At 31.5% G+C, this 27,971-nt stretch overlaps 2 protein-coding genes across 3 annotated transcripts in view; one reads left to right on the top strand and one right to left on the bottom strand.

Moving 5' to 3' along the window:
• Positions 1 to 238: 238 nt before the first annotated feature.
• On the bottom strand, positions 239 to 20,746 carry LOC127706524 (thymocyte nuclear protein 1-like). Its single transcript, XM_052211191.1, has 7 exons — positions 20,640 to 20,746; positions 11,514 to 11,671; positions 7,711 to 7,779; positions 7,002 to 7,097; positions 2,847 to 2,908; positions 1,344 to 1,528; positions 239 to 549 (listed from the first exon to the last, which is right to left on the bottom strand). The coding sequence occupies exons 1-7, from the start codon at positions 20,665 to 20,667 to the stop codon at positions 506 to 508; spliced, it is 642 nt and encodes a 213-aa protein (XP_052067151.1). The 5' UTR covers positions 20,668 to 20,746; the 3' UTR covers positions 239 to 505.
• Positions 20,747 to 20,770: 24 nt separating this feature from the next.
• LOC127706505 (uncharacterized) overlaps positions 20,771 to 27,971 on the top strand; it is a 31,218-nt gene continuing 24,017 nt past the window's right edge. Inside the window, exons 1-4 of one of the 2 annotated variants that reach the window (XM_052211169.1) lie at positions 20,771 to 20,895; positions 22,390 to 22,478; positions 23,002 to 23,164; positions 25,073 to 25,221. In XM_052211169.1, the coding sequence (XP_052067129.1) occupies positions 22,447 to 22,478; positions 23,002 to 23,164; positions 25,073 to 25,221 (344 nt within the window). In that variant the 5' untranslated portion in view covers positions 20,771 to 20,895; positions 22,390 to 22,446. The remainder of the gene's footprint in view (positions 20,896 to 22,389; positions 22,479 to 23,001; positions 23,165 to 25,072; positions 25,222 to 27,971) is intronic. The other variant, XM_052211168.1, reaches the window with a different exon arrangement.

Here is a 27,971-nt window from a genome sequence, read left to right as displayed (position 1 = left end):
GGGAATAAAAAAATAGGTAAATTTTGTCATTTAATGGCAATAACTCTGTAAGAAATCATCTGACTGTTTTGATGTATGAGGACAATTGGTAGAGCTCAACATTTTGAACATTTCCGCTTCAGTCAGATTTTCTCTATTTAAGAGGGTTTCAAAATAATAGACAAAACTTGCATTTTACCCCTATGTTCTATTTTTAGCAATGTTATATATTATTTGGATTTTAAAAAAAATCTTTAACAATATTTCATTTTTATTAATATACAAGTCTGTCCTGACAGATGATAATTACAAAACAATTTTGTTGTACAATATATAAAATGAGAATTATATTCCATATATGTTTAACTTCTCAGGTCAGGTAATTTTGTTTCTGAAATGAGACATATATCAGTACTACATGTACATGCTGTAAAACATGAATTCAGCATTTATATTTTTACTTATATCCAACTGCACATTCATCTCTTTCAGCAATCAGATATTCACAACATTGATCAACATATCTTTATGTCTTCTCATTCTCCAAGTTTATTATGAAATCCCACTCCTCTGCAAATAAAAAAAATATTTTCCATTTAACTAAAGGCTAACAAGATTGCTAAGCAGTAGTGAAATGTCCCCTGTGACTGTGTAAATGAGGAATAAAATTGCGTGTACATTATAGCACTGTACAACTTGAACAAAGATTACAATAGATTTAACTCTGACAACTTATTTATTTCAGTTTTAAAGGAGTTCGAGTGTGTTTTTCTGAGATTCCCTTTTGAGATGTTGCAAAAATACTTTTTTTGTTTAAAAATATTTTACCAAGTATCATTCAATATACAACAGAAGCATCTAAAACTTGAATTTAAAGATTAAACTATCAAAAAATTAAATGTCATTATGTGTATTTAAAATTTTCAGAAAAATCCTCAAGGGCAGATAATTATGTTGAATTTCAAGGGTCTATTTGTGTTGTTTGGATTATTCAAGAAAATAAGGGCTGTGACCCCTATTTTTATTTGACATTTCTGAAGTAATTATGAAAAGCAATTCTCTCATAGAATTTTATCCAATTCTATTGTTTAATATTTCCTCAATAAGGAAAAATTAAGTTTCCCCTATATAACCTACCGGTATATAAAATAACAGTGATTTCGTTAATTTCAATTTTAATAATTTAATGGAAAGAAATGTTGGTGACCCCCAGTTTTCATATTGAAATCCGAAAATACATTGACCAAGAAGTCTTTTACAAAGGTTAAAGAAAAATCTTGTGTAAAATTCACAAATAATATAAAAAAATTTAACCACCTGCAATGAATAAAGCAATACTTCAAGCTATATAACCAATACACTACCTGTAGTTACAGGTTGTACAGACAACCTTGCCCTTGTAAATAAAGCCATATTTTTCAGTGTCCCACCATCAGCCTTGTGATTAAGATGTAGAGATTTAAGTTCTGATAATGGAATAAACCGCTTCAGCATCCTCTCAAACTTTACATCCACCATGAACCACTTTGGAGCATCTTTCTTTGCACTTCTGAAGGAACAATACAAAATTTGCTTTTCAATTAATTATCACAAAAAAGGAATTTTTGCTTATAATTGAGGCCTTACAAGGCTCCCAATATATTCAGACGTATCAATGGCAGTTTTCGGTAAGTTAGGATTCCTCCATGAAACAGAGCATTTTAATTCTTTTTCCAATTTTTAAATAAGTAAATATCACAGATAATGTGAATGTGGAAATTTTTCATGCAGGGGATAATTTTAACTTATTTCAGGATCAAACAAGAATGTGTCCATAGTTCACAGATGCCCCACTAACACTATCATTTTCTATGTTCAGTGTACCATGAAATTGGGGTAAAAACTCTAATTTGGCATAAAAATTAGAAAGATCATATCATAGGGAACATGTGTACTAAGTTTCAAGTTGATTGGACTTCAATTTCATCAAAAACTACCTTGACCAAAAACTTAAACCTGAAGCGGGACAGACAGACGAACGGACGCACAGACCGAAAAACATAATGCCCCTACGTGGGGCATAATAACAAGAGGCTCTCAAGAGCCTGAATTGCTCACCTGTAATTTTTTGCTTAAATCTTTCATCAATGATTATTTTTGCTTTTCAATATAAATTAATGAGTGGCTTAAAAATGCCATTTAAATGTTCTTTGTATCTGTCATATTTTCTTCAAAAGCAAAAAAATGCATTTTACCCCTATGTTTCATTTTAGCCATAGTGGCTATGTTTCTTGACGTTCAAGGAAATAAAATACAAAATTTATACAAGATACTCTGAAACTCTTTTAGCTGAAGTTTGGCTGAAATTGATTCAACAGTTTCAAAGGAGAACATTTATTTTAAATTAAGCAAAATAGATGAGCAAATTGTGAAAAATTGTCTTTAAAGGGCAATAACTCCTTAAGGGGTCAACTGACAATTTTGGTCATCAAACTTATTTGTAGATCTTACTTTGCAGAACATTTTTGCTGTTTTCAGTTTATCTTTATTTATAATAATATTCAAGATAATAACTGAAAACTGCCAAATTTCCTTAAAATCATCAATTCTGGGGCAATAACCTAAAAATCAGATAACTGATTTGGCTGATAATTTCAGAGCAGGCAGACCTTGACCTAATAAAATACTTTAACTTCTTGTCTGATTTCCTCTAAATGCTTTAGTTTTTGAGATATAAATTTTTTTTCTGTGGCGCCTTCCTCCGTAGGAAGGCTTCACAGAAAAAAATTAAAATAGCCTTGCAAGATGTCATAATTATTTGGACTAGTTGTGGATCAAACAGTGCTTTTTTATAAAGTATTGAAAAACATTTCTCAACCAATATTTACCTATCATAATGGGGATCAGCAGAGTCAAACTGTGTGTGGTCAGGATAACTTTCTTTCACTATCTGAAATAGATAAACTGCTGATTGTATCAACTTGTTCGGATATAAAATTTATATACTTCTGATTTTTGCAATAAACCCAAGAATGCTTCATTTATTTTAATACATACTGAAATGTCTCCCTTGCTTTATTAATCATGATTGAATTTTATGTTTAAGATCAAGGTTTGACTACAGGTATCACATAAACTTAACATCAATGATCCAAAGACAATGAGGTCAAGGTTAGATGACCCTGACATACGGGCACCAACACCTTTCAAGTACAGTCAAACCTGCCTTAACAGTCACCTCGTCTTAGCGGTCACCTGCCTCTAATGGTCACTTTTAGACCCTCACAAATGTTTTCTCTATATAATTTAATTCGTTTCTTTTTTTCTTTTTTTTTAACACTCAAATTGATTCTTTATTGCACATATTGCTGTTTTAACAATAAAACTTGGTGTACAGCATTCCACCAGGTATCCCTGCTAAATTTACTACTAAATATCCAGGGAGAATATTCAGTAGAATTAATAATAAATAACATTGGTATAAATATCTGAATAAATAAATTACTGTTACAAACAGTCTTTATTAATACAAAATTTGTATACTATTTATATTTATAATAATATCTGTAATATTCCAATATCTATAATTACACAAGTTTGTCAGTATTTTTACGGAAATTATTCTTTACTCTGGAATTGGGTTTTTTTTTACTATCTTTAATGTATCAGAAGCAAAATGCGGTCAGTGACCTAGCACGTTCTTTTCAATCTTTCAATTTTGAGAATACATAATTTTCAATCCTGGTGTTTGGATATATTATTTAATGATTTGAAAATTTGGAATAATGATTCGAAAAGGTATGTTGTTGTACTAATATAATTTTGTGTTTACAACTTAATTATTAAATAGATTCGTTATTGATTTGACCCAAATAAATATTGTGTTGTGACCTTTACCTATCAAATGTTTGTAAACATTTAAAACATTGGTACAGCACCAATATATTCAAAGATCACACACACGCCTACATATACCAATGCATCTGAATTATCCACAGGAACATACTTTGGTACATACATACTTTTGCAATTACAACATTGTACAATGTACAACATCACATGCCTATGCTTTTTTCTACAGTACAGGTACGTACAACAAAAATACTTTCTGTATCTCTATTAATAGTACCAGCTTAATTTTATAAAATTACATCAATTTTTGCTCAGAGTATAGAGCCCCGTTTTTAGTAACCTATTTGATACACACATTTCATACTGTTTTATTTTGTACTCATTTCTTCATATCAGAGGTGAATTATTAAGCTAGTCCAAACAATTTTGAGTCTCAACAGACCAACCCAATCATTTTTCCCTGACAACTTCCTTCGAAGTAGGTAAGCCTCACAGAAAAAGAAACTAAATTAGCCCTTCAAGAAGTCACAACCATTTGGACTAATTTTTTGCGAACAAATTTATACACAACTCCCACGCACCCAAAGTACATACCGTAACATATATAGATACATGTAGGTACTTACATTGTACATTTACAATTAAAATATCACAAGCATTAACCCATTAATTGATAGCCTCTGTTTTTTTTTAACTATTAGCTTAATGCATTTTAATACCATAAAATGACATCAATTTTTTCTCAAAATATTCAACACCTTTGTTAATAAGCAGCTTATCTCTATATTTGCTATACTATATTTTCTACTTCATATTTGAAAATTCTTAATGTGTCTACCATTTTAGCCTTTTTATTAGAAACATAATGTGCTTTATAAACTGAAAAGAACATTAAGCTAAGCAGATGATTTAGTGCATAGTATGACTCATCATAAATTTTGTATCCTATTACAAGAGAATGGAGACTTATTACATGTTCATCAATGCAGACTTTTTGAAGTAAACCTTTCATTGATTTCCAAAATGTTTTATGATATGAACATGTAATGAAAAAATGATTATAATTATCTAGTTTATTACAGTATGAACAAAAATTGTTTGTTGAAATTTTCCACTGGAAAAGCAGCTCCTCGTTTGGCAAAATATAATGCATTAGTTTCCACCTGAACATTTTTATTTTATTATCTTTAAGATACTCAAAAGTGAATTTAATAGAGTCTTTGAATTCATTTTTTAGTCTTCCTATACTTAAGACTCTTTCCCATTTTAAAAAACCGGTTGGTATTTCTATTTTTACTAGACTTAGTACTATTTTGTATATGTCTTTGTTATTGATAGTTAGTACATTATTATTATCTCTAAGTTTAATTTTAGTTCGGTTAATATGGACTTTAGTTTTGAATGATTCCTCTGTTTTTAATTTGTCTATCCATTGTTTTGGTATGGATTTTTTTAGTTTTGATAGTTCAGAAATCCAATTGCTTTTATTTCTTAATTTTGAAATAATTATTTCTTCTGATATATTTCCCCTATTATCAATTATGTCATTTATATATAATATATCACTATCAATCCAATTATTAAAGAACAGACATTTCGCTTGAAATTTTATGGATCTATTGCCCCATATTACTTGTTTTCTGATATCTAAATAATTATCGATTTGATCATGATGATTGTTTTCATAATTGTTTACAGTTATCCATGTTTTTATCATCTCTTGATAGAAGATTGGTGTATCATTCCATATTTTTCTATCTAGAAGTTTTGTGCTATTTAGATTCATCTTGAAAATCAGCAGGTTTTTTCCAAATTTATTAAGGTGTAATTTTGATAATACAGACCCGTTTGCATTTCCTGATTGAAGTATTTTTAAAATCCATTTTAAATGTATTGATTTTATATAAGACTCCATATCAATCATTTTTAACCCCCCCTCAGAGAATTTTTTTATTATTATTGACCTTTTTATTTTATCTTTTCCTCCATTCCAAATGAATTTATATAAGATTTTATTTATATTTTGTAGATAATCTTTTATATTTTCATATTTATCATTTGAACTTTTTAATCTCCCTAACCATACCCCTTCTGTTTTGTTTCTATTAAGTTTAAGTCCTGAAAAACTTCCAAATGTTTCAATTATGCTAAGAGCCAAACTTATTTCTTTTCTTGACTGTAGAAAGAGTGTTGTATCATCCGCTAATTGGCAAACTTTTAAATTACAAGATTTTCCTTCTAATTTTATTTTTATTCCTTTAAAATCTTTATTACTTCTTAGTCTTATTGCCATTAATTCTACTGTTATGAAAAAAAGGAGAGCCGAAATCGGACACCCTTGTCGTATTCCACGATATATTTTGAAAGGACCTGAGACCAACCCATTATTTAAAATACATCCCTTTATGTCTTTATACATAGTTTCAACCCATCTGATAAAACTAGTTTTAAATCCAAACTTTTTCAGAGTTTCCGTCATAAATGTCCATTCTAACGAGTCAAAGGCTTTACTAAAATCCAAAAAAAGAATTGCTCCTTCTATATTAAATTTCTCTTGTATTTGTCTGATGTTAAAACCAATATATCTGTTTTTAACATATCCGGTTTGATCTAGACTAATGATAGATGGTAGAACTTTTTTAAGTCTCTGAGCTAACACATAAGCTAATAGTTTTGTATCAATATTCAATAAAGTTATGGGACGGTAATTATTTAATGAAAGAGGGTCATTCTTTTTAAATATTAGTGAAATTGCACCTTTCTTTTGAGAGTTTGTTAATTCTTTTTTTTTTTTTTAAATATAATTGACCTATTGCTAATAGTTTTTGAGAAACAGTCTACAATAAAAACTTAACATTTTTTATCACGGATCCATGAAATTAGGTCAAAGTCAGGTGAACACTATCTGACAGACATGTATACCTTGCAACAATTTTAAATACTAAATATACTTGTCTTATTATATGTCAGTCATAAAAAGTGAGCAAATCCTGCAATAAAAAACACTACAAATTTGGTTTTATAAAGCAGTTGCTGAACCATGAAAATGAGGTCAAGGATGATAGATATTGCCAACTGGCATATTTTGTAATCTGGCCTGAGGAAAACAGGAAACATTTTTTGTTGCACAGACTAACTTACAAATGGCTATTTGTGGTACATTCCCAACATTGTGACCAAATATATTTTACCTTGCAAATCCCAGCTATTCCAGGCTCTTTACAATTGCTGTGATAGAAAAACACCTTATGTCCTATCTTCATCTGATCCCTCATAAAGTTCCTGGCCTGAAATGAAATGTTATCAGAAAGACATCATTTTTGTATTCAATTCTATTGTAATTTACAATCACAAAGGTTATTCCATAACTCTTTTACATAATTACAGAATCTGTAAAATAATATTTTAAACACCCTTTTTGTCATTTATTAAGAACCATATTTAGAGCTGATTAGGAGCTTGACAAAATGTGGACACCTGACTATTGGTGAAGACTGTATGTTAACTTAGCCAAGGCTACATGTTGAAGGCCGTACTTTGACCTATAATGGTTTACTTTTACAAATTGTGACTTGGATGGAGAGTTGTCTCATTGGCACTCATACCACATCTTCTTATATCTATTAGTTGTCTTCAGGTAGTCGTACAACTTCTCCTTACTTTTTCACTTTGTATTGCCCAAACTACAGTATTCTGTGCTGTCTGTTGTTTATATGTTATGTGTGTGCATTTGACGTTGTGATTTATCATGTACTATTGTTCCTTGCCTTTTGGGATGTACGGGTTGTCTGCATTTGATATAGTCCATTAGATTTTACCATGTAGATTTTATCATGCAGATTTTTCTTGCAACACATATTGGTACTTATTTTAGACTACTAAAAGCTCACAATAACTTGCCTGATAATTTCTTACACCATCCCAGCAAGCTGTTTGTTTCTCACACTGTTTTAAATCTTCAATACCAAACTGAAAATTAATTGAATTCTTCATTTTATTTTTGAAAGTGAATATTTTACTGATGAAAATGATTGATTCAATAATTGTTTGCTCAAACTGCATAAATTTGTAGTTCTTTCAACTTTGCATAATGTCTGTTCTATCAGGCTCTCCAATGCAGATTCTAGGCCTTGTTTTATCATTGTTTACTACGATTTCTGGTTGGATTAGTGCCCAACTTAAAGGTTTTTTCAATTTGAGCTCAACTTCATTTCCAGATATAGATTGCTATTTTGTACCCAAAACGGTACAATATTTACATACAAATCTTGGCACTACTATAAAACAACATCAAAATAAGGTCTCATATTTGTCAGCACAGAACTACTTTACAAGACCAGTTAATGTTTTTGATTGGAAGTAAACACGTTTTAAAAAATTTGATGATCATTTTGTGTTTTTGCCATCTATCATAAATTTATTTAAAAGTAATGTGCTTTTCCAGTATGTAGTTCTGTTGTACCGGTATGTTCTTTTTATGTACGTTTTGCTAGTTAACTGATTGCAATTAAAAAAGAGGGAAGTTAAGATCTAAAAAAGCTAGATTTAAACTACAACATATTCGTGCCTGTCCCAAGTCAGGAACCTGGTCATTGGTGGCCTTGTTTAATATCTTAATATTGTTTGTTATTTGTAGAATTGGGTGTTGATGGCACATCTTTGATTGTTTCTGTTTAATTCATTCACAACCTTTATAGACTTGGGACGATTCAGAGCTTGACATTTAAAAAGTATGTTGCCCTCTTTTTGGTTATTTTTGCAGTTGGGCGTTCTCCATGATGTATACTACACATCTCTTTTTAGTCATAAAGGGATAAATAATATTAAAGACCATAAATTCTGACATGTTTATTTATTTCGGATAAAAAGTTTCAAACTGAAGAGGACTGTGACCTATTATTGCTTATATCCACGTCATTTTATTCTGATGGATAGTTATCTCATTGGCAATCATACCACATCTCCTTATTTTTAATTCAGGTTTCAACAATCTCTCTGTCAGAATACTAAAATTTAGCTGACTAAAGGTCAATTTAACATCATGCTAGGAAATATGATCAGACCCTGTTTGCCGTGAAATAATTTTAAGTAATTATGTGGTTTTTCCTTGCATCCTACTTTTTCAGTGTTTGACATAATATTTTCAATTTTGGAATGTCATTGTATGATATGACAGTCTCTGGGAAAAGAAACACAATGTTTTTTTTTTTTATTTTTACAGAAATGCGGACACTTTGATCTGCGATTTAAACATGCATTGAAATTCAGGGACCTCAATTAGGAAAAATTTAAGCCTTTTTAATTGTGAATTGGGAAGATATTGGAAGAAGACATACTGATAACGTTCTGTAGATAATTAAGCAGAAAAAATGTTTGGGGTCATTTTGAAAGTCGGACACTTGTAAACTTAAAAACTGATGACCTGAATTTCATTTATCAATTAATTACTTGACTATAGAAAGCCTTATATTTTTATTTTATTGGGATGTAAAAGCATTGATAGTAAAAAGCACTTTTCATATGAAGCAAGCACTGATGAGAATTCCAACATTGCTTTCAGAGCTGTTGAAAATGTTAAGACCTATTTAGGCTGGACTATATAAGTAGTTCTAATGAGAACCTGTGGAAATCTGGAGAATTTAATAGAGTATCTAACAGAGATACTTTTTATCTGCCACAAAGTCTGGCAAACCCTCCTCTGATTTCAACAGCTCTGTGCATTTATCATGTTTATAACCCAATGAAAGGTAAAAAAATCCGTAGCAACAAAAACCATATTTCTTCTCATGGAAATATTGAATTCAAAGTCAAATATGTCTAATGAAGATTTACAATTTGAAAAATTATCATGGATCGCAAATCTCACACTGGGACAAGGATGCTAACTACAGGCTCTAAAGAGCCTGTGTCGCTCACCTTGGTCTATGTGCATATTCAACAGTGGACATTCTCCAACATTGTAGACGAGAATAGAATTCATGACAAAAATCTGTTTTGTTGATCTTGTATTGCTGATCACTTAGTCTATTTAGTTTCTCCCTATCTTCTTAAATCTTATCATATCACATTTGTATCAGGCAAAATGCAAAACAAAATGATAAAAATTGTCATTAAATGGCAATAACTCCAATAAAGAGTTGTCCGACTATTTCCTTCATATGTCTTAATTGTAGATCGTGTCTTGCTGATCATTTTTGCTTATTTAAGTTTCTATCTATCTGTTATAATTTTTAAGATATAAGGCAAAAACACAAAAAATTGGTAAAAATCGTCATCAAAGGGCAATAACTCTAATAAGGAGTCTACTTACGATTTCGACCATCAGGCTTATTTGTAGAACTTGTCTTGCTGATCATTTTAGCACTTTAAAGTTTCTCTCTATCTATTACAGTTTTCAAGATAATAGGCAAAAATGAACAAAATTGGTAAAATTTGTTATTTAAGGGCAATAACTCCTATAAGAAGTCGTCTGAAAGTTTTGACGTCAATAAACAATTGGTAGAGCTCAACATTCTGGTCATTTTTGCCCTGTCAGAATTTCTCTTTTTATAAAAGTTTTCAAAATAATAGACAAAACTTGCATTTTACCCCTAAGTTCTATTTTTAGCCATGTCAACCATCTTAATTGGGGGCTGGGTCATCACACACATTTTTTAAACTAGATACCCCAATGATGATTGTGGCCAAGTTTGGTAAAATTTGGTCCAGCAGTTTCAGAGAAGATTTTTGTAAAGGTTAAAGTAAAAAGGACGACAGGCGACAATGGACGACAAGTGATAAGAAAAGCTCACTTGGCCATCTGGGCCAGGTGAGCTAATAAAAGGATATCAAAATGGTATATCAATGTGTATTTGCCCTTGTCATTAAAAAAGAATATGACCAAAATTACAAAATGTTCATGCATATACAAGTGTTAGATTAGTTTTATTGATATTAAAGAAATTTCTTGGTATTCCTAAACAGAAGATTTTATACACATAGAAGAAGTATACTTAACAACAAAATTATTTTCATTTACCTGTGTATAATATGACGCAGGTTTCTTCAAAAGTGATGATTTTCTATAAATTGTTTGAAATTTCACAGTGATATCATACTTTAACTTTGTTTAAACCTGTTTATTTACTTTTGACTTTAATTATTTATCCCTTGTAATTTTTTATTAACTGTGTATTTGCATTCAGGTGTCACAGGTCATATTTATTCGTTCATTGTGTGTTAATTTACGTTTTTTGATTGAGTTAAGCCTTCCAATTGATATTTTATGGTGTGTTTTTCTATGTTGTGATGTTATACTATTGTTTCAGAAAAGGGAGAAGGTTTGGTACCATTATAATGTTTAATCCCGCTGCAAATGTTTGCACCTGTCCTAAGTCAGGAATCTGATTACAGTAGTTGTCGTCTGTTTATGTAGTTCATACGTGTTTCTCGTTTCTCGTTTTTATATAGATTAGACCGTTGGTTTTTCCGTTTGAATGGTTTTACACTAGTAATTTTTTGGGGCCCTTTATAGCTTGCTGTTCAGTGCGAGCCAATGCTCTGTGTTGAAGGCCATACCTTGACCTATAATGGTTTACTTTTATAAATTGTAACTTGAATGGAGAGTTGTCTCATTGGCACTCATACCACATCTTCCTATATCTATATGCATATATATTTCATATATTTGAATAATGCAGGTTTAAGAATTACACAATTCAAACCTTTAAATCCACACCATTTTCAAATCTACTTTCTGGTTCAGACTTCATTATCCAATGGGAGTAAGATTCTACTGATTTTTTTTCTTCAACTTTTGCTTGCAAATCATTTTCATTCTCTCGTTTTCTCTTACGACTAGATGTTTTTGGACCTTTAGCATCTGTATATAAATAAACAGACATATGTTGTGTGTTAAAATGAAAAGATCACAGCTAGAAATATAAAGGCAAACTAATTAAGGAACACATGTCCGCCAAGAAAGAATAGCACTCTGCTGAATAAATGTATGCCCCCACTAAGCTATGAACAAAAATCAAGACATATACTGGTTTTGCATAAACATGCTTGCAATATCTGCTCTGTAAAACAAATAATGCCTTTGCCATAATTGTTCGTAATAATGAAATATAAGGTAAAAATCTGTTCCAGGAGTTGACATTATAACCATGCATGTACACAAAATGTACATTTAATATGTGTACATAGAATTATTACAACGTAAATTAAACAACCATGGATTGTTGACAAATGGTTTAAAGTTAATGTGTTCTTCTTGAATAACCCATGGTATTTGTTGATCAGCTTGATCTCCTCACAGAAAAATATTTGTATTAAGTTGTGTTCTCCTGAATTGCCTGAAAAACATTTCTCCATATTTTGAGACTGCACAAGTTTCACTTAAACTTTGTTATGAGTATTTGACTCAAAGTTTTATCACTACAAGTACATCACAGGGGCAAAGCAAGCTGCAAGCTTTTATAGAGTTTGTCATATTGAGATAGTTGTTCTAATTTGGAGGTTGAAAAAATTGGATCACTTGACGTTTTTGTGTGCAAATTGAATGATTTAAATACATGTAGATTTACATTTAAAAAATTCTACTTTTGATCCTTGAAAACCTAACTTTCGGTACCACCACCCATTAGTTGATGTATTCATACAGATGACGTGTACTTTGTATATTGATCCCAACACTGCATTAATTTTGCTGTTTTCACATGACCAGAATTTCGAAGAAATGAATGTTCATTAATAAAAAAATGTGAAATATTATAGTATTAACAATATATAATATGCAGGGGTGTGGAAATATTTGTTGTGACCACTTGTCCCCGGGCAAGTAAAATTGTAAATTTTGTTTGTCCGGAAGAAATCTACTTGTCCTGATTACTTAATGAATTTTGGAATGAAAAAGATGTATTTCACTGTAAACATGGTAAACGTGCATGTTCCTAAACAGTTTTTAAAACACAATGAAAATGGTATTCATGGTCTTTCTTTGTATATTTAAATGATAAAAAGATAAGTCATCTTCGCTAGCCAAGGGTTACGATTCAGTCCCCTCTCTCTCCACCCTTGGCAGATTAAGCCAACATTTGTGAATACATTGATGCGCCATCTACCGGTTTATAAAAGTCACGCCAAATCCGACTACATCATTTTTTACCAATGACAGATCTGAAAGCAATCGATCTATTTCTGGATCTTAGCCTATTGATGTTCTTTAACTTCAACATGTTGCTTTTGTCTTGTTAGTTGATATTTTTTCTACTTTGCTGAATAAGTTTGGAGGACTTTTCTATAAATTAACATTGTCAAGCAACACTTATTTTACTTGTCCATGGGCAACAAAGACATAAAAAATTGCTTGTCAGGTCGGTCAAATGTACTAGTAGGGTGAGTCGGCCATAGCATTTACACACCCCGATATGAGTTTGTTTTTCAGATTAAAAAGGGTGACGAGTTTTACACCAAATTTAGTTTTTTTTCTTCGTAATGGTATTCAGGTAAGAATTAGTCAATAATTATGATGTCTTGAAGGGTACAAGTCAAATCGGCATTTTTAGAAAAAGTCAATTAAATCGGCACCTATTTAAAGTCATTTCAGCATTTGATAATTCAACTGGCACCTAATATTATTTTTACCGTTGTCTTTCCTTTTTAGTTGAGAAGATTTTTTCGTTTTTTTTTATATACATGTATATATATATTTTTTTGCCAAACTTACAATTTCATGAATTTCAGAGGTTCATTTTATACATCGTTAAAAACTCAGCTTATGTAATTAAGCAGGAAGAATACACAATAAACAATAATCAGTTGGCTTTTAGTTTGAAGTTTTTCAATATTCTATTAATAATGTTTAGATTGGTTATCAATTACAATAACCAGATTGGTGTTTTAACAAAGTTTCAGGTAGTTTTTGATCTTTAATAATTAAAAAGAAAGTAAACAAAGAACCCATTATACAAGCTGTTGTTTAATCCACAGATGAGGATACAAACTAATTTTATCATTGTAATTTAAATTGGGGTTTTTTTCCTGCCTTTCCTGTCTACTTGTATAAAATGAATAACGTTGCCACCAATCTTGAAGCTGGTGTTTACTAGTAATGTGCAGTTGTCATGAAATAGAGGTTCCTTTATTATATAAGTTCCAATAGGAACAGATAGTACATGTAGTATGGCCCCAATGTTTATAACAAAGTTTCCATTAGACGTAATAGGAAAGTCAATACGATTTTGACCCTGATGTTAAATACCAATACCACTACAGGCTATAGTGGGGACCATCTCAAAAAGCACAGATAATCATTCATTATAGTTACCTGTAAGGGTTGTTTGATAATGCTGAGATGATTTTTACACAATAAATAGTTACAATTATTCCGCAATACATGGAAGAGGATCCAGCAAAAGAACACGATCATTATTCTTAAAATTGCATTGTTTCATAGTAGTGATCGATTAAGTTTAAGATCGTTGCTCCCCATTTCTTAACTATTTTGTTGAACGACTACTAGACAAGGAAAATAAATGAATAAAAAAATAAAATGCTCCGCTGGGGCGCAGCTTGATACAACCGCAGAGGTCGAACCCTGAACAGTTGGGGAAAGTATGGACACAACATTCAAGCTTGATACAGCACTGAATTTGGATTGTAATTAAATATTTGACACAGCATAGGTTTCTCACACAGAATGAAAGTAGTCTAAGAACTTAAAATTTTTTAATTTACCTATTCAAACCATATCATTATTATTTGCTTTTATATATAAATCAGAAATAACCAATTTAAAATGGAAAATTTTAAAGAAAAAAAAGGAAAAAAAAATCCCCCCCCCCAAATTTTTTGAAACCCCCTTATGATTCATCACCCCCAAGCTCAATCCCAGCCTTCCCTTTGTGGTATGGTACCTTGCAGTACAATTTCAGAGAGATACATACACTTGAACACAAATTATTGTCTGGAAACTAGAAAAATGCTTGGGTTTTTTGCACCTTTTTGGCCCCAAATTCCTAAAAGTTTAGGGCAATTACCCCCAAACTCAATTCCAGCTTTCCCTTTGTGATATGGAACCTTGCAGTACAATGTCATAAAGATCCATACACTTACACACAAGTTATTGTCATGAAACTAGAAAAATGCTTGTTTTTTTGCCCCTTTATGGCCCCTAATTCCTAACATTTTGAGACAATTACCCCCAAAAACAATCCCAGCCTTCCCTTTGTGGTATGGTACCTTGCAGTACAATTTCAGAGAGATCCATACACTTGAACACAAGTTATTGTCTGGAAACTAGAAAAATGCTTATTTTTGGCCCCTTATTCCTAAACGTTTTGGGCAAGTACCCCCAAACTCAATTCCAGCTTTCCCTTTGTGATATGGAACCTTGTAGTACAATTTCATAAATATCCATACACTTACACACAAGTTATTGTCATGAAACTAGAAAAATGCTTGTTTTTTGCCCCCTAATTCCTAAAATTTGGAGGCAATTACCCCCAAAATCAATCCCAGCATTCAAACCCTCAATCAGCATCATTTAACAGTAATATCTAAAAATGGAAATTACATAATAAAGGTATTAAAATAGAAAATGACATCATAGTCATGGCTAAAAATAAACAAAATCCTTAATCAGCAACATTTTACAGTAATATCTAAAAATAAAATTCCTTTGTAACCATAAAAGCCCATTTAAATACATCATGACAGATATTAAAATAGAAAATGACATCATAGTCATGGCTAAACATAGCAAAAACCTTAATCAGCATCATTTAACAGTAATATCTAAAAATAAAAATTTCTTTGCAACCGTAAAAGTAAAATAGAAAATATGACATCATAATCATAGCTAAAAATAAACAAAATTTTTTTTTATTACCAAATTTTAAATGGAGTTTATTAAACTAAAACAATAAATTTGCAACCATAAAACCCCATTTAAACACATCATAAAAGTATTAAATAATTCAACTACATCATAAGGCTATAAAAATAGAAAATGACTTCATAGTCAAGGCTAAAGGTAAACAAAAAACCTTCATCAGCAAAATTTTATATTGGCAAATTTCCAATGAAGTTTATTATACTAAAATTGTTGGCAAATTTCCAATGCATTTATTAACAATAAAGTTATTGGCAAATTTCCAATTTACATAATTTAAAAGCAGTGTAAGTGAGATATTTAAATGAGTTTGAATTACCAACCTTACACTGCTTTTAAATAATGTTTTGTACTTATTTGTCTATTAACCTGGAAACCCTTGTTTTTTCACCTTTTTTTCCCTTATTATTTAAAGGTTTGAGCCATAACCCTACCCCAAAGCCAATTCTTAAATTCCAATGTAACCTAAATTTACAATATACATAACTTCAATTTAAGTTTTTGATAAAATCAAACCACATCATTATTATTTGCTTTTATATCTAAATCAGAAATAATTAACCAACTTTAAGTGGAAAATTTTCACACATCACGCCCCCCCAAACTCAATCCCAGCCTTCAGTTTGTGGTATGGTACCTTGCAGTACAATTTCACAGAGATCCAATTATTAAACACAATTAATTGTTGGAAACTAAAAAAAAATGCTTATTTTTAACCCCTTTTTTAGCCCCTTATTCCTAAACATTTGAGCAATTATCCCCCAAACTCAATTCCAACTTTCTCTTTGTGATCAGAATTAACCAACTTAAAATGGAAAATTTTAAAGAAAAAAAAAAGGAAAAAAAATCCCCCCCCCCCCCAAATTTTTTGACCCACTTCCCTTTGTGGTATGGTACCTTTAAGTACAATTTCAGAGAAATCCATACACTTGAACACAAGTTAATGTCTGGAAACTAAAAAAATGCTTATTTTTGCCCCCTTTTTTGGCCACTTATTAATAAATGTTTTGGGCAAACATTTTACAATAATATTTAAAACTGAAATTAATTTGTAACCTTAAAATTAAATAGAAAATGACATCATAGTCATAGCTAAAAATAAACAAACTATTGGTAAATTTCCAATGGAGTTTATTATATTAAAACAATAAATTTGCAACCATAAAAGCGCATTAAAATACATCATAAAAGTATTAAAAAAAATTTAACTACATCATAAGGCTATTAAAATAGAAAATGACATCATAGTCAGACTAAAGGTAAACAAAAAACCTTCATCAGCAAAATTTTATATTGGCAAATTTCCAATGAAGTTTATTATACTAAAATAATTGGCAAATTTCCAATTTACATAATTCAAACATAGTGCAGGTGAGATATTTAAATGAGTTTGAATTACCAACCTTACACTGCTTTTAAATAATGTTCTTTACTCAATTATTTGTCTATTAAAATGGAAACCCTAGTTTTTTAACCTTTTTTCCCCTTATTCCTTAAACGAAAAAAAATAATTACCCCTTTTTTGACCTCCCCCCCCCCTATGATTCATCACCCCCCCTTCCCCCCCAAACCAAGCTCAATAACAGCCTTGCCTTTGTGGTATGGTACCTTGTAATACAATTTTAGAGAGATCCATACACTTGAACACAAGTTATTGTCTAGAAACTAAAAAATGCTTATTTTTCACCCCTTTTGAGGCCCCTTATTACTAAACGTTTTGGGCAATTACCACAAAACTCAATTCCAGCTTTCCCTTTGCGAAATGGAACCTTGTAGTAAAATTTCAGAAAGATCCATACACTTACACACAAGTTATTGTCATGAAACTAGAAAAATGCTTGTTTTTTGCCCCCTTTTGGCCCCTTATTCCTAAAATTTCGATGAAATTAACCCCAAAATCAATCCCATCATCGACCCTTTGTGATATGGAATCTTGTAGTACAATGTCAAAGAGATCCATACAATAACACACAAGTTATGTCTGGAAGTTACAAAAATGCTTATTTTCGGCCCCTTTTTGGCCCCTAATTATTTAACTGTTGGTACCATAACCCCCAAAATCAATCCCCACCTTCCTATTGCGGTATTGAACCTTATGGTAAAATTTCATAGAGATCCATTCACTTAAACTAAAGTTAGAGTGCGAAAACCATTGTGTATTCGGACGACGACGACGACGACGACGCCAACGTCATACCAATATACGACCATAAATTTTTTTGCGGTCGTATAAAAACCACAGGAATCAAATCACATTCGAATCCTATTTCTTACTCTACATCAATCTTTGTTAAAAAACGTTCGATAATTTGAAATTTATTTAAAATATACTTGCATGTCGGGGCCTTTCTTAGCTTTTATGCAAATGGGTTTTGCTCCATGTTGGGGGTCATACGGTGACCTATAGTTGCAAACATTTATGTCATTTGGTCTCTGGTAAGATACATGTAGTTGTCTATTTTGGCAATCATACCACATCTCCTTACTTTATATCATTTTCTAGAATAGAGAAATGTGTTACACAGTAGCGTAAAATTCTAAAAATAAACTTAAAACTAGAAATTTGTGTACTTGACATTTAAAAAAAAAGAATGAAACAAAAGCGTTTTCAATTTGATTATCTTAATATCTTTATTTATCTAGAAAGGTCACTGGCAATTTAATGTAATGTTGAAAAGCGACAATACCTAAAAAAACGTTAAAAATGTGTGAATTAATTACTCTTATTCACATTTTCCCTGACATTTTCTTTCTTTCAACTTTTATCAGTTAGTTTTTTCGGAAAAGAGAGGTTATCGAATTAAGTTGTAAAAGATTACAACGTTTGGACATTATCAAGCATGTGAAAATTTACGTTTCGGTGAAGGGTCGGAAGTTGGTTTTTTTTTTTCTTGTTATCACGGCTTCCTTCACCAACAAAACAGAACACCACGATTAAATTGAGATATTGTTGAAAGTGGTGTTAAACTTTCATATGGAGAAGTAAGTTTTATTATCTTTGGGTCAGGAGGATATTTTGAAAATTGGACGGTAGATAGTGATGGGTGAATTGGTCCATCCATCTGTTCTTTCGTCCCTCTGTCCATGCATTGCATTCATACCCAGATAGTAGTAGACAATTCGAATCACATATATCTCGTGAAAAGTGGTTTTCTTGAACATTAAAACGATGCGCAACAAGACAACCTTCTTCTGTAGCCCCCTGCTTCTTAAAGTTTTATATAGAAATAGCACTGTGTCCACCTGTGTTAGCCTGTAGCTACCAGTTTCTATAATTTTATATAGAAATAATGTTGTGTGCACGTGTGTCCGCCTGTAGCCCCTCTTTCTTAAACTTTTATATAAAAATTACCAGTTTCTATAATTTTATATAGAAATAACGTTGTGTCCACGTGTGTCCGCCTGTAGCCCCTCTTTCTTAAACTTCTATACAAAAATTACGCTGTGTCCGTCTGTAAACCCCAGTTTCTTTTTTTATAAAGAAATTACACTGTGTCCACTTGTGTCTGCCTGTAGCCCCTGTTTCTTTAAGTTTTATATAGGAAATAATACTGTGTCCACCTGTAGCCACCAGTTTCTATATTTTAACATAGAAATAGCACTGTGTTCAGCTGTGTCCGCCTGTATGCCAATTTTCTTTTAAGTTTTATATATACAAATGTAATAGGAAATATCACTGTATCCACTTGTTTCCACTATTTATTTATCTTTTTATATATAGATATAACGATGTGTTCAGATAAGTACTGATTTGTTTAAGCCACACATACGTGTCCCTGTATCCCCGGACACAAAATGCATGCTAACTATATTTTGCAACGAAAATAGGACATATTGTGGAGAGACAAACTGAGTTATTTAACTATTAAACATATTCTAACCATATCACTTAATGTATATATTTGGACTTGTGGCCGTAAAATCCGTCAGGGGCGTTTCTAGGATATTTGAAGGAGGGGGCGTAGAATTAAATATGTTGCCGAGCAGAGCGAGGCGAAAAAAATTTTTGGACCTTTTGTTTTGCTAAAAAACATAAAATAATGATAAATTGCCATATTCAATACAATATTAGCAGATTACGATAGTTTTTTTTTTATTTTTGAAAAGGGGGGGCGTACGCCCATTACGCCCTCACCTGGACCCGCCCCTGTCCATCATTCCCATTCTTGACTCTTACATATATTTTTGTTTAGTTTTGTTTTGCACTCCTAAATCAAACAAATACAAATGAATGTACGAAGATCTACGCAAGGCCAATGCACGTCTTAAAATTTTAGAGTCGACGTCAACTGTTTGCTTCATGTTGTATCAAACACAACACAAAGCTAAACTAGACTAAGCCGGGATACTTTTCAATGCAATTGCATTTTGAGAAAGTCCACACTTAAATCTTGTATCGGTATTGGTATTTAACATCAGCGCAGTATTTAAACCCCTTTCCTAACACGTCTATTTGGAACTTCTGTTACGCGCAACAAATATGTTAAAACCTCGAGTGAAAATATTATAAAAATTCACGAAAAACGGAGTCTTCAATAGCTTACTTGCTAAACATAATGTTAATTGTGGGTGCCGAAATAACTACCTCGGGTGCGGAATTAACGAGGTTCCGATTTTACTTGGTGCCGAAGTGACTAGAATTCGTCTTGAAAGGCTTTTGAATGTTTTGCTTTGACCTCTTCGCAGGATATATTTATATGCTATTTAGTATTGAGGTAAGAATATACAATAGGCTATTTGCAGAAATGTTGTGCAAAAAGTAAAAGCCCTGTGTTAATTTTTCTATTTGTTGCAGCTAGGATATTAAAGTAAATAACGAAGTAATTAGATTTGGTACCAGATTTGAAAAATTACTTAAAATTGCACTTTTGTTTTCAATTTGACTGATTTTGTGATTATATTTTCAGCAGTTACGATGATCTTCGTACAAATAGCATTGCATGAGCTAAATTACCAGATGTTTTGCTTTTTTTCGGTGGCATTTTTATGATTTTGCATCTGTCAGTCTACACACGTGTATTTGTTTATTTGCTTTCCCGCGGTTTTCTATCAACACTTCCGATCGGAAGTTCTATGCGGCACATGCGCACTATGAAAATTCCAAAATGGAGGATTCGCGTCCGTTGCGACGGAAAATGACTTTGAAATTGCTGTAATTCATAGCGCAAAAACTAAACAAAAATTGGTTAACGAATGTAAAAAGACATGCTGTAAGTCATAGATTACTGAAATTATCATCATTCTATAGCAGGAGCTGTGAATGCTCTAAAATAATACACACGTTGTTAGGGATTTTGCCATTCATGCCATAAATATTTAAATGATTTCTAAAAATTATGCATAGAATAGGTAATCCTTGTTAAGAATCACTGCATTTATCAGATGTTAATAAAAAAAATAAACACACACACACACACACAAAGTTTATGGGTAAACATTTGTCCAAACCTCACACTCACAGTAACCATAAATGAACCCTAACCTTAGTTTAAGTACAAAATGTACATTAGTCCCTAAAAAAATGAAGGTCTTATCCATATTTGTCACCCATTACTTGACATCACAGACATTCTCCTTAAATTTTGACAATATCATAGGCAGAAGTTCAAAGTGTTTGTGATTCAAAAAACTTGCATACAAATCCAGATAAGTTATAAGGTACATATACCAACCGTGAGTTGTTTTTTTATGAGTTACACCGGTTGACCCAAGGTCAAAGTTGTAAATGATGTCATTGAACAATTGGTTCTTTTATTATGTAATAACATAAGCTTTGTGCCAATGTTGACATAGAAAATGAACGAGAAAGTGCACAAATTTGAAAGTCTTCTTTAATGCTTTGGGTACACCATTCACCAATAACCTAAAAACTGATTGATGTTACAAGACATCTCTAATTTATATGGTGCAATACTGCTTATATTGATGATAAAATAATTTTCAGATAAATGTCACTTTTACTGAAACATGCTCAATTGCAGTACAAGACATGAGATTTCGATTTTATGAATGAACTGGGGTCATTTTGGGGAAACACTTTGTTGGACATATTGAAGTTAAGATATTTGGTTTTCGACATCAAATTTTTCCAGGAAAAAGCACCAAATGGAAAATCGTGTACATGTAATTAAATTTAGGAAAGTACTATTTTTGTGTTTCTAAAGAGGCTAAATAATTATGGCAGTCACATTGTAAATACTTATGCAAAAAATGTTAATACAGGATATAAATCATTCTTTACCCCGGTATATCAATATACATGTAAGCTCATTTAACCATTAAATTATTGTTTTCAGGTAATATCTACATGTATCAGTTTTCGGGTTATCAGGGTGCTGAATATTTTTGTACTGACAGTTTTCACTGAGTTTCAAATCTTGCCAAGAAATTATGACTGTTGTTTTTCATCATCAAATGTACATGTATGTACAGTCCAGAGCAGCCTAGTACATCTGCACATTTTGATCTCTTGGATTTGCTTTGGTAGACTAATAAAACCAATAATCGAATACTACTTTGTGAACTAATTCATGACATACACTTTAATTTCATGAAATCTTCTTTCGGTATGATTTCACCCTTAAAATTTTGTGTATGCTCTTTTTGACCAAGAGTAATAAATGTATGTGTATATTATATATTTCATTATAATGTTTGTAAAGCATACAATTAAAATCTTTACTTTTTCCCTATGTATCTTTCAGAATATTCTTTCTATGAAGCTTCACTGGTACATTAATTTATCATCTTTGTAATTTTCAATGGCTGTTGCACAGGACTCCTTGTATTACAGGTACATTAATTAGTTTTGGGTTACATGTATGTTTAAAATGCTCAGTCTTGTTCACCAAATTATTCATTCATGTATATCATACATACATTCTATCTACGTACATTTGTACATGAACCTTGTTCCAATATTGAGCTTTTTTCTTATATGCATTACAGAAATATCAAAATGAATATTTATAATTATTTTTTTTAAATATTAGGTACACATACTGTAGCTTTTATTTGTGTTAAGAGACTATTGTTGGTAGAACTCAAAATGTTTTGGTTGGAAACTTTGTTTAAGGAAAAATTAGATTTTTTTTCAAAGTTTTAAACATGTCTGCATTCTCTAGCAATAAAATTTATGTGAACAAGATGTATTACTAGGCAAGTGTTGTAAGTATGCTCGTTATGATTCCCTGCTGTAGAAAGAAAAAATATTCTTGTACACTCTGTTACTTTCTATAACAGAGCTGTGCATTTAAATGTTATCTTAAAACTAGAGAAATTTAAACTTATTCATATAATGTTTTTTTTAATATTAGGCTTCAAAGTATGAATTCCAGTCTACAAGGACGTCCTGAAAGTGCCCTTGGGGCACGAGGGGTACAAATTACAGAGTTCAAGGAATCAAGAATAAATCCTGAACCAATTGTTTTAGAAGATAGTGAAGTTTTAATGGAACAGTATTTATCTCCTGGAAAACTGGTTTGTGATTTAAAAATAGTAGTTGAAGTGATAAAAGAATTACATGTTCACAAATTATTTTACTCTGATATTAAAAAAAGCAGGCCAAGAAAAAAGATTTTGTGATAATGATAACTAAGTTGTAAAAGGGAAGGGTGGATGGATAATAACACAATGTATTTAAGTCTTTCTTCCCTTTACTTTAATAAGCCTGTTAAAAGTGGAGAATTACATTTGTGTGAAGATAATTAAAATCTTATAGATCTTTTTAGCTCACCTGGCCCAAAGGGCCAAGTGAGCTTTTCTCATCACTTGGCGTCCGTCGTCGTCAACGTTAGCTTTTTACAAAAATCTTCTCCTCTGAAACCACTGGGCCAAATTTAACCAAACTTGGCCACAATCATTATTAGGGTATCTAGTTTAAAAAATGTGTCCGATGACCCCGCCAACCAACCAAGATGGCCGCCATGGCTAAAAATAGAACATAGGGGTAAAATGTAGATTTTGGCTTATATCTCTGAAACCAAAGCATTTAGAGTAAATCTGACAAAGGTAAAACTGATTATCAGGTCAAGATCTATCTGCCCTGAAATTTTCAGACAAATCTAACAATCGGTTGTTGGGATGCTGCCCCTGAATTGGTAATTTTAAGGAAATTTTGCAGTTTTTGGTTATTATCTTGAATATTATTATAGATAGAGATAAACTGTAAACAGCAATAATGTTCAGCAAAGTAAGATCTACAAATAAGTTGTCATGACCAAAATTGTCAGTCGACCCCTTTAGGAGTTATTGCCCTTAATAGTCAATTTTTAACAATTTTTTGTAAATTTTTGTAATCTTTTACAAAAATCTTCTTCTCTTAAACTACTGAGACAAATATAACCATACTTGGCCATAATCATTATTGGGGTATCTAGTTTAAAAAATTTGTCCGATGACCCTGCCTTCCAACCATCATGGCCGACTTGGTAAAAAATAGAACATAAGGGTAAAATGCAGTTTTTGGTTTATATCTCTGAAACTAAAGCATTTAGAGCAAATCTGACAGGTGGCAAAAATGTTCATCAGATTTAGATTTATCTGCCCTGAAATTTTCAGACGAATCCGACAACCCGTTGTTGGGTTGCTGCCCCTGAGTTAGTAATTTTACAAAAATTTTGCAGTTTTTTGTTATTATCTTAGATATCATTATAATATCTAATATCTAATACTATTAATTATGATTTTAACCTTATTTTACATGATTTCCAAAGCATCAGTAAATACAGGTGAGCAACACAGGCTCTTGAGAGCCTCTAGTTTTTTTACTCCAAATGCATGAATATTTCCTTTGTTGAAAACTATGTTGTTTATGTTTTTATATCATTGATTAAGGCTTAACACAATAGTGTGTTCTCAAAGTTTAACTCAAGTTCAGATATTTTATGCTGAAAGATTGAACAGACAGAAACCAGAAACAAAATGTCTTATGTGAATGGTAATGAAGAGGGTCAGTTGAATATCCAGAAACAAACTTTTTTTTAACTATAGCCCATTAGACATACATTTAACATTGTAATTTTCAGGTGTTAATGTCAAATTATTTATACATTTGTAATTGCCTGTTATTCAAATCCTTTGATTTTGTTTCGATACTGTCATAGGATTTCCAAATACCATTTTACTTAGCAAAGGATTTAGTAAAGTTAGTGTAATAAAGCTTTATTAGAATATCTTTATGTACATTGTAGTTGTTGCACCAGTCAGAACTAACATTATAATAAAAATTCATCTGAAAAACATATTTATTTGCTCTATTTACAAAACATTGAAGTAAGGGACTGAGTCTGCAATCAAGAAGAAAGTAATCACCTATCACCTTCTGTTGAAACCCTTAATAGAAGATCATGATGTTTTGAATATAAATATATATTTGATAATTTTCAGAAATCTTTAACTGGAATACAGAATTTGGAAGATGTAAGAAGTTTAGAATTAAAAGTAGATACAACAGATACCAGTTTAGGGAACTTTGGTTCATTATTACCATGTTTAACACAGCTTAAACTTTCTAATAGTTGTATACCTTATATCAGGTAAAGTTATATCATCTACAGGTATTTAAGTTTGATTCTTCAAAACCTCATACCATATATTTCAAGGAATTGGTAGATGTTTAACACCCAGTGACAAATATTACATGCATAATCAGGACAGGAACGTTAATGTGATAATAATAAACCTGCTGTTTATACGACCGCCAAAAAATTTTGTGGTCGTATATTGGTATGACGTTGGCGTCTCCGGCGGCGTTGTCGTCCGGCGTCGTCGTCCGAAGACACATTGGTTTTCGCACTCTAACTATAGTTTAAGTGAATCGATCTTTTTGAAATTTGACCATAAGGTTAAATACCACAAAAGGAAGGTTGGGATTGATTTTGGGGGTTATGGTACCAACAGTTAAGGAATTAGGGGCCAAAAAGGGGCCAAAAATAAGCATTTTCTAGTTTCCAGACAATAACTGTGGAACGGTGTATGGATCTCTCTGAAATTATACTACAAGTTTCCATACCACAAAGGGATGGTTAGGATTTGCTTTGGGGGGTTGTGGCTCAAACCGTTTAGGAATTAGGGGCAAAAAAGGGGGAAAAACAAGGTTGTCCTGGTTAATGGACAAATACTTTAGTACAAAACATAATTTAAAGCAGTGTAAGGGAGATAAATCAAATACATCATTGAAATTATCTCCCTTACACTGCTTTTAAATTATGTATAAAGTAATGGTTAATGAACAATAAAGATAATTTAAAACAGTGTAAGGGAGGTAATCCAAATACAACGTTTTGGTTACTTCCCTTACACTGCTTTTAAATTATGTTTAAAGAAATGCATATTTATAAAGGAAGACCAGTAAAAATATCTGCAAAATGTTGCATCTTTTTTTTTTACAAAAAAATCCATATGAAAGATTTGACACTATATTTTTAATTCTATTATAAAATAGATTAAGTTCGCACTATGGTAAATTTTAATGGGTAATTATGGTTTGCCAACTCCATTGGAAATTTGAATTGAGATTATGACCATATCTTGAGGGAAAGAATTTTTTGGGGGAAAAAAAGGGGGGGCGATAAAAAGAAATTGTGGGGGTCAATTTTTTCTCATTTCAGATTTCAGAAATTAAAAAGAATTATGCTTCAAATATTTTTTTTTTTTCAAATTTCAGATATTGAAAAATTTCAAGAAGTAATCTTTAATTGCACAGTATGGCGCATTAGATTTGTAAAATCTTTGATCACATTTATTTATTTGTTATGCCGAATCTAACAGTGTATTTAGATTTTTAATTTTGGGTCCAGTCTTCAAATTGGTCTACATTAAGGTCCAAAGGGTCCAAAATTATACTTTGTTTGATTTTAGAAAAAATTGAATATATGAGGTTCTTTGATATGCTGAATCTAAACATGTATTTAGATTTTTGATTTTGGGCCCAGTTTTCAAGTTGGTCCAAATTGGGGTCCAAAATTAAACTTTGTTTGATTTCAACAAAAATTGAATAAATGGGGTTCTTTGATATGCTGAATCTAACCATGTATTTAGATTTTTTATTTGTGGACCCCGTTATCAAATTGGTTCATATTGAGGTCAAAAGGGTCCAAAATTAAACTTTGTTTGATTTCATCTAAAATTGAATTATTGGGGTTCTTTGATATTCCAAATCTAACCGTGTATTTAGATTTTTAATTTTGGGTCCTGTTTTTTAAATTGGTCTACATTAAGGTCCAAATTGGGGTCCAAAATTAAACTTTGTTTGATTTCAACAAAAATTGAATATATGAGGTTCTTTGATATGCTGAATCTAACCATGTATTTAGATTTTTTATTTGTGGGCCCCGCTATCAAATTGGTTCATATTGAGGTCAAAAGGGTCCAAAATTAAACTTTGTTTGATTTCATCAAAATTTGAATTATTGGGGTTCTTCGATATGCCAAATCTAACCGTGTTTTTAGATTTTTAATTTGGGTCCCGTTTTTTAAATTGGTCTTCATTGAGGTCCAAAGGGTCCAGAATTAAACTTAGTTTGATTTTAGCAAAAATTGAATTCTTGGGGTTCTTTGATATTCCAAATCTAACCGTGTATTTAGATTTTTAATTTTAAGTCCCGTTTTTTAAATTGGTCTACATTAAGGTCCAAAGGGTCCAAAATTAAACTTTTAGCAAAAATTGAATTCTTGGGGTTCTTTGATATGCTGAATCTAAACATGTGTTTAGATTTTTGATTATGGGCCCAGTTTTCAAGTTTGTCCAAGTTGGGGTCCAAAATTAAACTTTGTTTGATTTTAACAAAAATTGAATATATGGGGTTCTTTGATATGCTGAATCTAACCATGTATTATAATTTTGGACATTGGACCATAATAGGTTAATTAAAAAAAATCAAGTTCTTAGACCACATTCTTTCTGTGTTAGAAACCTATGCTGTGTCAAATATTTAATAACAATCCAAATTCAGAGCTGTATCAAGCTTGAATGTTGTGTCCATACTTGCCCCAACTGTTCAGGGTTCGACCTCTTCGGTCGTATCAAGCTGCGCCCCAGCGAAGCATTTTATTAAAATTTACAGGCCTGCTTCAAGCAATCAGGCTACCCTGAGACCACCAAGACAGCTTACATTTATTTCAACTGCTCTAAAACTTTGTAGTTAACCCTGTCACTATGTAGCGATGTTCATTTCATTGATATATTAATCCTTGTATTGTAGTATTGTCGTCATTTGATGAAGATTATTCACAAGGAGGGAAACCTGTAACTCCTTCAAATATATTCTAGTGCGTTTAATCATTA

The sequence above is a fragment of the Mytilus californianus genome, unplaced genomic scaffold (assembly GCF_021869535.1).
Source record: "Mytilus californianus isolate M0D057914Y unplaced genomic scaffold, xbMytCali1.0.p SCAF_6, whole genome shotgun sequence".
Taxonomy (NCBI): domain Eukaryota; kingdom Metazoa; phylum Mollusca; class Bivalvia; order Mytilida; family Mytilidae; genus Mytilus; species Mytilus californianus.
This window is presented reverse-complemented; position numbering and strand designations above follow the sequence as displayed.